Source organism: Dama dama, chromosome 20 (genome assembly GCF_033118175.1).
Source record: "Dama dama isolate Ldn47 chromosome 20, ASM3311817v1, whole genome shotgun sequence".
Taxonomy (NCBI): Eukaryota; Metazoa; Chordata; class Mammalia; order Artiodactyla; family Cervidae; genus Dama; species Dama dama.
In genome coordinates, this window is record NC_083700.1 from 24,535,514 (window position 1) to 24,549,685 (window position 14,172).

The 14,172-nt window shown below is 41.5% G+C and overlaps 1 protein-coding gene across 1 annotated transcript; it reads left to right on the plus strand.

Annotated features, from left to right (window-relative positions):
• Nucleotides 1–1,473: 1,473 nt before the first annotated feature.
• Nucleotides 1,474–3,618, plus strand: LOC133074502 (disintegrin and metalloproteinase domain-containing protein 30-like). Its single transcript, XM_061168432.1, has one exon. The coding sequence runs from the start codon at nucleotides 1,474–1,476 to the stop codon at nucleotides 3,616–3,618; it is 2,145 nt and encodes a 714-aa protein (XP_061024415.1).
• Nucleotides 3,619–14,172: the final 10,554 nt, after the last annotated feature.

The window sequence follows — 14,172 nt, forward strand, 5'->3', positions numbered from 1 at the left end:
ACATCGAAACGTATATTATCAAGTGTGAAACAGATCGCCAGTCCAGGTTGGATGCATGAGACAAGTGCTTGGGGCTGGTGCACTGGGAAGACCCAGAGGGATTGGGTGGAGAGGGAGGCGGGAGGGGGGATCGGGATGGGGAATACATGTAAATCCAAGGCTGATTCATGTCAATGTATGTCAAAAACCACTACAATATTGTAAAGTAATTAGCCTTCAACTAATAAAAATAAATGGAAAAAAATGAAAGAAAAAAAAATTTTGAACAGTAAAAAAAAAAAAAAAAAAGAATGTCATGTTAATTTCAGGTATATAGCAGAGTGAGTTATACAAATATGTGTATCTATTTTTCTTTCCAAATTCTCTTAGCATTTAGGTTGTTACATAATATTGAGCAGCGTTCCCGGAGACCTGGGTTCAATCCCTGGGTTGGGAAGATCCCCTAGAGAAGGGAAAAGGCTACCCACTCCAGTATTCTGACCTGGAGAAGTCCATGGACTGTATAGTCCCTGTGGTCACAAAGAGTTGGACACAACTGAGCAACTTTCCCTTTCCCTTTCCCTGTGCTATACGGTAGGTCCTTGTTGCTTATCTGTTTTATACACAGCCATGGGTACTAGTCAATCCCAAACTCCCCAGAACTCTCCAGCCTCTTTTTCTCTTTCTTTCCCCTCTTTCACATCAAACTTCTTGAATGTGGTCTAGACTTCCAAATCCCCATTTCACATCACAACCTTTTGATATGTGGATCCTCGGCAGTTCCTTCCAACAGTTCTCAGTAAAGTCTCCATAACTTCCTTTTGCTAAATGGAGCGTTTCCTGAACTCTGCTCATATTCCATCTGTTGACCAAAGGTGCTACCAGGGCTGAGGGTGGGAAGGTAGGGTCTCCGGTTATTTTCTCAGGCTCCGGTGCTACTCTGGCCACCTCAGATGCTCTTTCCCTTGGCCGCAAGTGAGCCCAGCAGAGAAGTGGAATGATGAAGTAGTGCAATGATGAAGTGGGCACAGCAGCCTATGAAACATACAAATCAACACATGGGAAAATCGGGTGTATGCTAAAGTCTATAGAAACAAGAAATGGCCCAAGATACAGTGAGCCTTTAGCAAGTTCTCTGTTGTTCCTCTTATTCTTTAGTTCTTCTCCTTTTCTCAAGCCGCTCTCTGTCTTCTCCAACCCGCATGCAGACAGTCTAGCTTCTCATTTGATTCTCGCGCACCTTCCTTGGACTCGTCCACGTGCGCCCAACGGCACCGCCCAGAAAACGAACTAGATGCGTTGGGCGGGGCGTGCACCTGCAGGGGAAATCAGCGAGCCTCAGCCTGACCCAGCTTGGCCCAGGGCTGCGCTCCCACGCACCGGCGGGCTCCGCACGCCACGCACTGCTGCCCGCGCCTCTAGCGGAGGTCCCTGGAAGGCTGACTCGCAAGGCCACAGTGGCAGGGGCTGACTCACGGGGGGACAGGCTGTGCCATGAGGTCAGTGAGGCCCTGCCTCTCCCCGAGCCGGTCGCTACTCCTGGCGGTGCTCCTGGTTGACTCTGTTGGCAAGGATTTAATTTTTCACCCGGAGTGGGGCTTTGACTCCTATGAAATCACCATTCCCAAAAAGCTGAGCTTCCGTGGAGGGGAGCAGGGGACGGCCAGGCACGTGTCCTACCTCCTGCAGGTAAAAGGCGAGAACCGCGTCCTCCACCTGTGGCCCAAGAGGTTTCTGTTGCCTCGGAATCTGCAGGTTTTCTCCTTCACAGAACAGGGGAGACTCTTGGAAGATCACCCTTATATACCCAGCGACTGCAACTATATGGGCTTGGTTGAAGGAAATCAGGATTCTGAAGCTACGATAAGTACATGCATGGGAGGTCTCCGAGGCATCCTGAAAATTGCTGCCAATCATTATCAAATCCAGCCCTTCAAGGCTTCTTCTAATTTTGAACATATGGTATACCTCCTGGAGAAAGAGGAGGAAATTCCCAATCAAATCTGTGGCTTAACTAATGATCAAACAGTAGAGCAGATGGCCCAGCATGAGAACATGGCTAGGACTCTAGATTTTACTGAGTCATATGTGCACCAAAAGTACTTGGAATTAGCCCTGGTCTTTGATAATAGTAGGTATTTATATTTGAACTCCAATCTTACTCAAGTCATAAATGATGCCATTCTTCTGACTTCAATTGCAGACTCTTACTTTCAAGATGTCCATATGAGAATACAACTATTAGCTGTTGAAGTATGGACAGACAGAGACAAAATAGCACTTAATTTCCCAGAGCTATCACAAGTTTTAATCCAGTTTGTGCAGTACAGATCACGTGACCTACGTCTTCGGGTTCCAGCAGATTGGGCACACCTGTATGTTCACAAAACATTTAAGGATGTACTTGCTCATCACTGGGGAAGTGTATGTAGTATGATGCCTTCAGGATCTACAAGTTCTATGCTAGATAGAAACATCCTTGGACCCGCCACTTGGACTGCTCATGTTCTGGGCCATAGTGTGGGAATGACCCATGATTATGAATACTGCCAGTGTAAGGGTAGGCATAGTTGTATCATGGGCACTGGACGAACTGGGTTTAGTAATTGTAGTTATGCCGAATTTTATTCACATGTAAGTTCAGGATTAAACTGTCTAAATAATCTCCCAGGCCTAGGCTTTGTGGTTAAGAGATGTGGAAACAAAATTGTGGAAGAGAATGAGGAATGTGATTGTGGTTCAACAGAGGAGTGTGAAGAAGACAGGTGTTGTCAACCAGATTGTAAATTCAAACGAGGTGCCAGCTGTAATATTGGACTTTGTTGTCATAACTGTCGATTTCGTCCATCTGGATACATGTGTCGGATGGAAGAAAATGAATGTGACCTTGCAGAGTACTGCAATGGGACCTCAGCTTTCTGTCCAAATGATACTTATAAGCAGGACGGAACCCCTTGCAAGTACGAAGCCCATTGTTTCAAACAGAGTTGTCAATCCAGGTATATGCAGTGCCAAAGAATTTTTGGACTTGATGCCAAAGATGCTCCTCATCAGTGCTATGATGCAGTTAATGTAATAGGTGATCAATATGGGAACTGTGGGATTTCAGGAGTTCGTAAGTATAAAAAGTGTCCCAAAGAAAGATCCTTATGTGGCAGGCTCCAGTGTATAAATGTCGAAACCCTCCCTGATATGCCAGATCACACTATCCTAATATCCACTCATCTGCATGAAGAAAATCTCATGTGCTGGGGCATTGGCTATCATCTAGCCATGGTACCTATGGGGTTACCTGACCTGGGTGTGATAAATGATGGTACCTCCTGTGGTAAGGAGCGGGTATGTTTTAATAGAAGTTGTGTGAATAGCTCAGTCCTGAAATTTGACTGTTTCCCTGAGAAGTGCAACCGCCGAGGAGTTTGTAACAGTAACAGAAACTGCCACTGCATGTATGGTTGGGCCCCTCCATTCTGTGAGGAGGCAGGATATGGAGGAAGCATTGACAGTGGGCCTCCAGGACCACTAAAGGAAGGGGTGCCTATCTCAGTTCAGGTTGTGTCCCTTATGGTAATGCGCCTTATTTTCTTAGTTATCTCAGTGATTCTTGCGTTATTTTGGAATGTCCTAGAACACATCTGAAGCCAAAGAGAAAACACCCCCAAGTAGCACTGGAGTAGAACAATTCAATGCAAAGAATAAATAAATAAATACACACAGATACACAGACAGACAGACACACACACACACACATGTATATATATATATATATATATCAAGAAGCCAAAAAAGTAATCAGGCAATCCACAGTAACTCTGTTTACTACACAGGGTCATAAATTGAATAAGCTTTTCATTTATCCATACAGCTCTTTCTTCCTTCAATTTATTTTACCTAATTTTCTTTGAGTTTTTGATCAGCAAATAAAAAGGACTCTTGATTTGGAAACAAATCAGTGCATCTTGCTCTCCCCTTAGTTTGTGATGAAGTTTGGATCTCCTTTAAAAAAAAAGCCCTACTGGTTTTCTGAACACTCCTATAATTAGTTGCAGAGCATTACAGTGGATTTCAGGGTAACATACTGTCTTTCAGTCCCAGCGAACAAAGACATCATCTACTTTTCCCTCTCTCTCCCTCAGTGTCATCAAGGACATGATAGGGCACAGTGTCTGTGTGCCCTATGTTGAACCATGAACGGTGATTGCCACATTTTATATATAGAAGGTGATAGCTTATGAGGGGAGTCCCTCACTGTGTGGTTCACTGTAGCTCTGTAAAAATCTGGTCTCTGACTCAGTGTTTGGGTTGGCCTTGGTTATGTTGAGGGCTCAGAGGATTGAGTGGCTCCTTCAGAGGAGTCAATAACCACCTCTTGCTCATAATCCCAGCCCTGTGACAGCCGAAGTGTTTTGGTTTTGTTCTGGGCTGAACCCTCCTCCTGTTCCCTTAGCTTCCCTGGGGCTCCTTCTTCCCCAGGCAGCACTGCAGGTCAACTATACCCCACTCCAATCTCCTCTTTTCTTAGCCATGTAGTTCTTCTAACTAAAGAAGTTGTGGGGCTTTCCTAGTGGCTCAGGCAGTAAAGAATCTGCCTGCAATTCAGGAGACCAAGGTTCAATCCCTGGCTCGGGAAGATCCCCTGGAGAAGGGAATGGCTATCCACTCCACTATTCTTGCCTGGAGAATCCCATGGACAGAGAAGCCTGGTGGGCTACAGTTCACAGAGTCACAAAGAGTCAGACATGACTGAGCACACACAAAGAAGTTGTGAAACACTCATGATAAAGAGTGTCCCTTGGACTGTTTGGGGACTCCTCTTAACTTAGAGTAGAAAGAACATCAAGATAATTTTTGATCATCATAATTCTAACTTTTATCAAACTTAGCCATCATCAGAAAACATCCTAAAAAAGCAAGGACATGTGGTTATATAGCTACAATACTGAAAATGGTAACTACCACTTATTGTGTTTACTCTGTGGCAGACAACGTTCTAAGCACTTCACCAGTGCCAATATGCTTGAAAGTGAAAGTCGCTCCGTCCTGTCCAACTCTTTGCAACCCCATGGACTATACAGGCCATGGAATTCTTCAGGCCATAATACTGGAGTGGGTAGCCTTTCCTTTCTCCAGGGGAACCATCCCCATCCAGGGATAAAATCTAGGTCTCCCGCATTGCAGGTGGATTCTTTACCAGCTGAGCCACAAGGGAAGCCCAAGAATACTGGAGTGGGTAGCATATGCATAGTCCTGAATATAAGTCTATGAGGTAGGTGTTGTTATTTTCCTGTTTTCTAAAAAGGAAATGGAGGACAGTGAGGTTAAATAACCTGCTCAAGATTATACAACTAATAAGTGATGCCATTATTCAATGTAACTTTATATGAATATTTGGAAATTCAATTTAGGGAGGAGGATTTATTTAAAAACTTAAGCTTATTTATACATCATAGATATTTTCAACATTTCTGTTGTGATAAAATGTATAAATATTATTATTTACATAAAGCATGCAGTGTTATAATTTAACATACATATATATTGCAGAGTGACTACCAAGATCAAGGTAATAACACATCCATCACCTTACATACTTCAATTCTCAGAGGGTAAGGATACTTAGCAGCAACTCTCAACTAATTTCAGATATACAATACCATTTAACTCCATCTATCATGCTATATATTAGATCTTCAGAACTTATTTAATTACAACTGAAAGTTTGTACCCTTTGTCTAACATCTACCCATTTTCCCCTCTCCCCAGTCCCTAGCAACCATCATTCTATTCTATTTCTCCGAATTGGTCCCTTTAAAATTTTTTTTCAGTTGTAAGTAATACCATATAGTACTTTGTTTCTGTGTAGATATTTAGTTAATGCTTTCCCGATTCATTCATGATTTTTCAAATGGCAGGATTTTTTTGGCTAAATAATATTCCATTGTGTATACACATGTGTGTAGTTTACTAATCCATCCATACATTAAAGGACATCTGGGTTGTTTTAAGTCTTGGTAATAGTGAACAATGCTGCAATGAATGAGATATCTCTTGAAGGTACTAATTTAACTTGCTTTGGGTATGTAGCCAGGAGTGGAATTCCTGGATTATAAAGTAGGTCTATTTTTAATTTTTTGAGAGACCAGCGTAGTATTTTCCATAATGGCTGTACCATTTATGTTTCAAAGAACAGTGTTAAAGGGTTCTTTTTTTTCACTACTCACCAACGTTTGTTTTTGTTTTCTCTTGTTTGTATGATCATAGCTATTCTATGAGATGTGAGGTGATATTGCATTGTGGTTTTGATTTGCATTTTCCTGACAATTAGTGATGTTGAGTACCTTCTCACCTACTTATTGTCATCTGAATGTCTTCTTTGAGAAAATATCTATTCAAGTCCTTTGCCCATTTTTTAATTGGACTATTTGCTTTTTTTGCTGTTGAATTCTAAGAATAGTACATATATTTTGGATATTAACCCCTTATCAGATATATGGTTTATAAATATTTTTTCCTATTGTGTAAGTTACCTTTTTAATTTATTGATTGCTTTCTTTGCTGTACAGAGGATTTTAGTTTGGTGTAATCCCTCTAATTTTTTTAGATTTTTGCTACCTGTGTTTTTGGGAGGCCTTATCTAAGGAACCATTGCCAAGACCAATGTCAAAAATCTTTTCCCTAAGTTTTTTTCTAGGAGTTTTAAACTTTCAGGCTTTATATTCTTAAGTGTATAGTTTAGTGGTGTTAGAGATGCATTCACATTGTTGTGAAACCAGTCTCTGGAGCTCTTTACATCTTGCAAAACTGAACCACATACACAATAAATAAAAGCAGTTCTCTTTTCCTTGCAGCCTGTGAAAATCACTATTCTACTTTATGTCTCTATGAATTTATGTTTCTATCTAGGTACCTCATCTAAGTGAAATCACATAGTAATTTTTGCTACTGGCTTATTTAATTTAGCATAATGTCTTCAAGATTCATCCATTCTTATGCAGGTGACAGAATTTCCTTCCATTTAAAGTCTGAATTATGTTTTATTATATACATGCTCAGTCACTTAGTCATGTCCAACTCTGTGACTCCATGAACTGTAGCCTGCCAGGCTCCTCTCTCCAAGGGATTTTCTAGGCAAGAATACTGGAGTAGGTTGCCATTTCCTTCTTTGTATTATATGTATGTACCACATTTTGTTTATCTGTTCATTTGTTGATGGAAAGTTGGGTTGCTTCCATCTTTTACTTATTGTGTTAATGCTGCTGTGAACATGAATGTACAAAAATCTGTTCATGCTTCTTATCCCTTTGCAGAAATACCCAGAAGTGGAATTGCTAGGTGTTTTGGTAATTCTATTTTTAATTTTTTGAAGACACCATACTATTTGTCATAGCAATTGCACCCTTTCACATTCCCAATAGCAGTGCACAGAAATCCAGTTTTTCACACTCTTGCCAACACTTGCTATTTTCTAGTTTAGAGATAATAGCCATTCTAGTGGATATAAAGTGGTTATCTATTGTAATTTTGATTTGCTTTTCTCTAATGATTAGTGGTATTGAGCATATTTTTGTGGGCTTATTGGCCATTTGCATATTTCCTTTGGACAAATTTTGTCCAAGTCCATTGTCAATTTTTAAACAATGTTTATTTTATATTGGAATATCATTGATTTACAATGTTGTGTTAGTTTCAAGTGTAGAGCAAAGTGGTTCAGCTATACACATGTATATATCAATTTTTTTCAAATTCTTTCCCCATAAAGGTTATTACAGATTATTGAGCAGAGTTCCCTGTGCTACCCAGTAGGTCCTTCTTGGTTATCTGTTTCATATATGGTGGTTTAGTCGCTAAGTCATGTCCAACTCTGGCAATCCCATGGGTAGCCCAACAGGATCCTCTGTCCATGGAATTTTCCAGGCAAGAATACTGGATTGATTTGCTATTTCTTTCTCCACGGGAACTTCCTGACCCAGGGATCAAACACAGGTCTCCCTCACTGCAGGCAGATTCTTACCAGCTGAGCTACTAGGGAAGGCTATTTCATATATAGTAGTGTGTATCTGTCATTCCTAAACTTTCAACTTATCCCTCTTGCCTCCATCTTTCCCCTTTTTGTAACCGTAAGTTTGTCTTCTAAGCCTGTTAGTATGTTTCTGTTTTGTAAATAAACTGATTTTTATCATGTTTTTAGATTCTGCATATAAATGATATCATATGATATCTTTCTCTAAAATTTCACTTAGTATGATAATCTTCATGTCTATCCATGTTGTTGCAAATGCCATGTTGCTGCAAATGGCATTATATTTTCTTTTTTTGGTTCCTGAAAAAATTATATATACCACATCTTCTTTATCCATTCATCTGTCTGTGGGCATTTAGGTTGCTTCTATGACTTGGCTCTTGTAGGCAGCAATGCCATTGGAGTGTATATCCCCTTTGGAACCATGGTTTTCTCTGGATATATGCCCAGGAGTGGGATTGCTGGGTCATATGGTAGCTCTGGGCTTCCCAGGTGGCACTAGTGGTAAAGAACCTGCCTGCTGATGCAGGAAATCCAGGTTTGATCCCTGGATCAGAAGATTCCCTGGAGGAGGGCATGCCAACCCACTCTGGTATTCTTGCCTGGAGAATCCCATGGACAGAGAAGCCTGGCGGGATACAGCCCACAGGGTTGCAAAGAGTTGGGCATGACTGAAGTGACTTTGCATGCATGCATGCATGGTGGCTCTATTTTTAGGTTTTTAAGGAACCTCTATACTGTTTTCCAAAGTGGCTATACCAATTTACATTCCAACCAATAGTTTAGGAGTGTTCCTTCTTCTCTATATACTCTCCAGCATTTATTGTTTGTAAATTTTTTTATAATGGTCATTCTGACCAGTATGAGGTGGTATTTCATTGTAGTTTTTATTTGCATTTCTCATAGTTAGCAATGTTGTACATCTTTTCCTGTGCCTCTTGTCCATTTGTATGTTTTTGGAGCAATGTCTATTTAGGTTTTCTGCTCATTTTTTGATTGGGTTATTTTTTTGTATTGAGTTGCATGAGCTGTTTATAAATTCTGAAGATTAATATTTTGTCAAGTGCATAATTTGCAAATGTTTTCTCCCATTCTGTGAGTTGTCTTTTCGTCTTGTTAATGGTTTCCTTTGCTGTGCAAAAACTTTTTAGTTTAATTAGGAACCAGTCCATCCTAAAGGAGATCAGTCCTGGGTGTTCATTGGAAGGACTGATGCTGAAGCTGAAACTCCAATACTTTGGCCACCTCATGCAAAGAGTTGGACTCATTGGAAAAGACCCTGATGCTGGGAGGGATTGGGGGCAGGAGGAGAAGGGGATGACAGAGGATGAGATGGCTGGATGGCATCACTGACTTGATGGACATGAGTTTGGGTGAATTCCAGGAGTTGGTGATGGACAGGGAGGCCTGGCGTGCTGCGATTCATGGGGTTGCAAAGAGTTGGACATGACTGAGCAACCGAACTGAACTGAACTGAGGATCCATTTGTTTATTTTCATTTTTATTTCCATTACTCTAGGAGACAGATCAAAAAAGATATTGCTAATAACTATCCTTTCCCCACCCCACCCCTGCCCACCCCCCTGGTAACCATTAAGTTTATTTTCTAAGTCTATGTGTCTCTTTTTGTTTTGTAAGTAAGTTCATTTGTATCATTTCTTTTTAGGGGTAGTTAGGGACCATGCGAAGGTCATGTACAAACTGCTATATTTAAAATGAATAACCAACAAGGATCTATTGTGTAGCACATGGAACTCTGCTCATTGTCATGTGCCAGCCTGGATGGGAAGTGGGGGGGGGGGGGGGTTGGAGGAGAATGTATACATGTATTTGTATGGCTGAGTCCCTTTGCTGTTCATCTGATACCACCACAACTTTGCTAACTAGCTACACCCTAATACAAAATAAAAAGTTTAAAGTTTGGGAAAAAAAGATATTTCTGTGATTTATGTAAAAGAGTGTTCTGCCTAGGTTTTCCTATAAGGGTTTTATAGTATCTGCTCTTACATTTAGGTTTTTAATCCATTTTGAGTTTATGTTTGTGTTAGAATTGTGGTGTTAGAGGGGCTTCCCAGGTGGATCAGGCTTCCCAGTGGATTGCCTGCCAATGCAAGGAGATACAGGAAACATGGGTTTGATCCCTGGGTTGGGGAGCTCCCTTGGAAGAAGAAATGGCAACCCACTCCAGTAGTCTTGCCTGGAGAATCCCATGGAAAGAGGAGCATGGTGAGCTACAGTCCAAGGGGTCACAAAGAGTTGGACACAACTGAGTGAGCATGCACACACACATTGTATTAGAGAACATTCTAATTTCATTCTTTTACGTGTAGCCGTCCACTTTGCCCAGCACCACTCATTTAAGAGACATTGCTTTTTCTCCACTGTGTATTCTTGCCTCCTTTGTTGCAGATTAATTGATCATAGGTGTATGGGTTTATTTCTGGGCTTTCTGTCTTGTTTCATTGATCTATATTTGTGTTTTTGTGTGAGTACCACACTGTTTTGATGAGTATAGCTTTGTAGCATAGTCTGAAGTCAGGGAGCCTGATTCTTCCAGCTCTGTTTTTCTTTCTCAAGCTTGCTTTGGCTGTTCAGGGCCTTTTGTGTCTCCATACATATTTTAAGATTTTTGTTTGTTTTAGATCTTTGAAAAGTGCCATTGGTAATTTGATAGGGATTGCACTGAATCTGTAGATTGCCTTATGTAGTATAGTTATTTTTACAGTATTGATTCTTCCAATACAAGAATATGGTATATCTTTCCATCTGTTTGTGTTCATCTTTTATTCCGTTCATCACCATCTTATAGCTTTCACAGTATAAGTTTTTTGCTTCCTTGGGTAGGTTTATCCCTAGGTACTTTATTCTTTTTGATGTGATAGTAAATGGGATTGTTTCTTTAATATACCTTTCTGACCTTTCATTGTTACTGTGTAGAAATTCAAGCAATTTCTGTGAGTAAATTTTGTATTCTGTAACTTTACTAAATTGATTGATGAGCTCTAGTAGTTTTCTGGTAGAATCTTTAGGATTTTCTGTGTAGTATCATGTCAGCCACAAACGGTGACAGTTTAACTTCTTATTTTCCAATTTGGATTCCTTTTATTTCTTTTTCTTCTCTGATTGCCATTGCCAGGACTTCCAAAACTATTGAATAAAAGTGGTGAGAGTGGACAACCTTGTATTGTTCCTGATCTTAGAGAAAATGCTTTCAGATTTTCACCATTAAGTGTGTTGGCTGTAGGTTTGTAATAATGGCATGTATTATGTTGGGATACGTTCCCTCTATGCCCACTTTCTTGAAAGTTTTCATCATAAATCAATATTAAATTTTGTCAAAAGATTTTTCTGCATCTATTGAGGTGATCATGTGGCTTTTATTCTTCAATTTGTTAATGTCATGTATCATACTGATTAATTTTCAAATATTGAAAAATCCTTGTATCCCTGGGATATATCCCACTTGATAATGGTATATGATCCTTTTAATATATTGTTGGATTTGGTTTGCAAGTGAAAGTTTACAACAATATAATATTACTTCAGGAAACAAGAAAAATCCCAAATAAACCACCTAACCTACTCCTAAAGCAACTAGATAAAGAAGAACAAACAAGAGGGGGAGGAGCCAAGATGGCGGAGGAGTAGGACGGGGAGACCACTTTCTCTCCTACAAATTCATCAAAAGAATAACTGAACGCAGAGCAAACTTCGCAAAACAACTTCTGATCGCTAGCTGAGGTCATCAGGCGCCCAGAAAAGCAGCCCATTGTCTTCGAAAGGAGGTAGGACAAAATATAAAAGATAAAAAGTGAAACAAAAGAGCTAAGGACGGAGATCCGTCCCGGGAGCTCTTAGGCGGCATTGCTTGGGGTAGGGTCCGGGCCTGAGTGCCCTGAGGACAATCGGAGGGAGCTTCTGTGAGTTGCCAACTTGAACTGTGGGAGACCAAAGGAGAGAGAGTAAATTAACCGGCCCGAACACACTGCCGGCCGTTGGCAGAACAAAGAGACCGAGAAAATCCAGAGAAGAGCTCGCAGGCTGCGGACCGGCCCAGCCCCGCCAGAGGCAGGAGGCAGGGGGGAGGGGAAGGTCGCGGCGAGACACAGGGCGCAGGCACCCGACCGGCGCGGGCGGGGACTGGGGCTGGGGACGCGGAGGGCAGAAGGCGCGCGCACCCGACTGACGCCAGCGGAAACTGAGACTGGATCCGCGGAAGGGAGGGGGAGCGCCACACCTGGGGAGAGTGCGCCCACCGAACCCCTGGCTGCCTGGACCGCTCTGACGGGGAAGGCACTGAGAGCAGGCGCAGCTTTCCCCTCCGCGCTTTTGTGGAACACCCGAGGGCTGGAACCTCGCGCAGCGCGGGGCGCGCTCCATATAGAACAGCCGGGAGCCTGAGCAGCGCAGAGGAGAGAGCAGCGTCAGCCCCTCCTGGCAGCCCCAGCCCATCCCCGCGGCGCAAGCCCCTCCCCGCAGAGCGACGGAACTAGCTACCTGAATAAGAGTCCACCTCCGCCCGCCTGTGTCAGGGCGGAAATGAGGCTCTGAAGAGACCGGCAAACAGAAGCCAAATAAACAAAGGGAACCGCTTCAGAAGGGACTGGTGCAACAGATTAAAATCCCTCTAGGAAACATTGTCTACACCAGAGGAGCCTGTAGATATCGAGAAGCGTAAGCTGGAACGAGGAGCTATCTGAAACTGAGCCGAACCCACACTGACCGCAACAGCTCCAGAGAAACTCCTAGATATAATTTTACTTTTTTCTCTTTTTTTAATTTTTTTTTATTTTTTTTTCTTTTTTTCTTTTTTTCTTTTTTATTTTTTCTCTTTTATTTTCCTTTAAAATCCCCTATTACTCCCCCATTACTCCTTAACTTTCATTTCCATAGACTTTTATGATTTTTTAATTAGGGGGAAAAAAAAAATTTTTTTTCCTTTTTTTTTTTTTCTTTTTTTTCTTTTTCTTTCTTTTTTTTTCTTTCCTTTCTCTCTTCTATTTTCTATTTTTCTTTTTATCTTATTTCTTTTAAAGTCCTCTAGTACTCCTCTACTACTCCTTAATTTTCATTTTCAATACACTATAACCTTACAAAAAAGAAAAAGAAGAGAAGCCCTATTTTTAAACCGAAGATTATTCTCTCCCAATCTTGACTCTCTGTTTTCTACCTCAGAACACCTCTATTTCCTCCTTTCCCCTTCTCTTCCCAATCCAATTCTGTGAATCTTTGTAGGTGACTGGGCTACGGAGAACACTCTGGGAACAGACAGCTGTGTAGATCTGTCTCTCTCCTCTTGAGTCCCCCTTTTTCTCCTCCTGTTCATCTCTATCTCCCTCCTCCCTCTCCTCTTCTTCATGTGACTCTGTGAACCTCTCTGGGTGTCCCTAACGGGGGAGAATCTTTTAGCCATTAACCTAGAAGTTTTCTTATCAGGGCTGCATAGTTGGAGAAGTCCTGAGACTACAGGAAGAATAAAACTGAAATCCAGAGGCAGGAGACTTAAGCCCAAAACCTGAGAACACCAGAAAACTCCTGACTACAAGGAACTTTAAGTAATAAGTGACTGTCCAAAAGCCTCCATACCTACACTGAAACCAACCACCACACAAGAGCCAATAAGTTTCAGAGCAAGACATACCACGCAAATTCTCCAGCAACGCAGGAACATAGCCCTGAACATCAACATACAGGCTGCCCAAGGTCACACCTAACACATAGACCCATCTCAAAACTCATTACTGGGCACTCCATTGCTCTCCAAAGAGTAGAAATCAAGTTCCACGCACCAGAACACTGATGCAAGCTTCCCTAACCAGGAAACCTTGACAAGCCAATCATCTAACCCCACCCACTGGGTTAATCCTCCACAACAAAAAGGAACCACAGACCTCCAGAATACAGAAAGCCCACTCCAGATACAGCAATCTAAACAAGATGAAAAGGCAAAGAAATACCCAACAGGTAAAGGAACATGAAAAATGCCCACCAAGTCAAACAAAAGAGGAGGAGATAGGGAATCTACCTGAAAAAGAATTTAGAATAATGATAATAAAAATGATCCAAAATCTTGAAAACAAAATGGAGTTACAGATAAATAGCCTGGAAACAAAGATTGAAAAGATTCAAGAACTGTTTAATAAAGACCTAGAAGAAATAAAAAAGAGTCAATT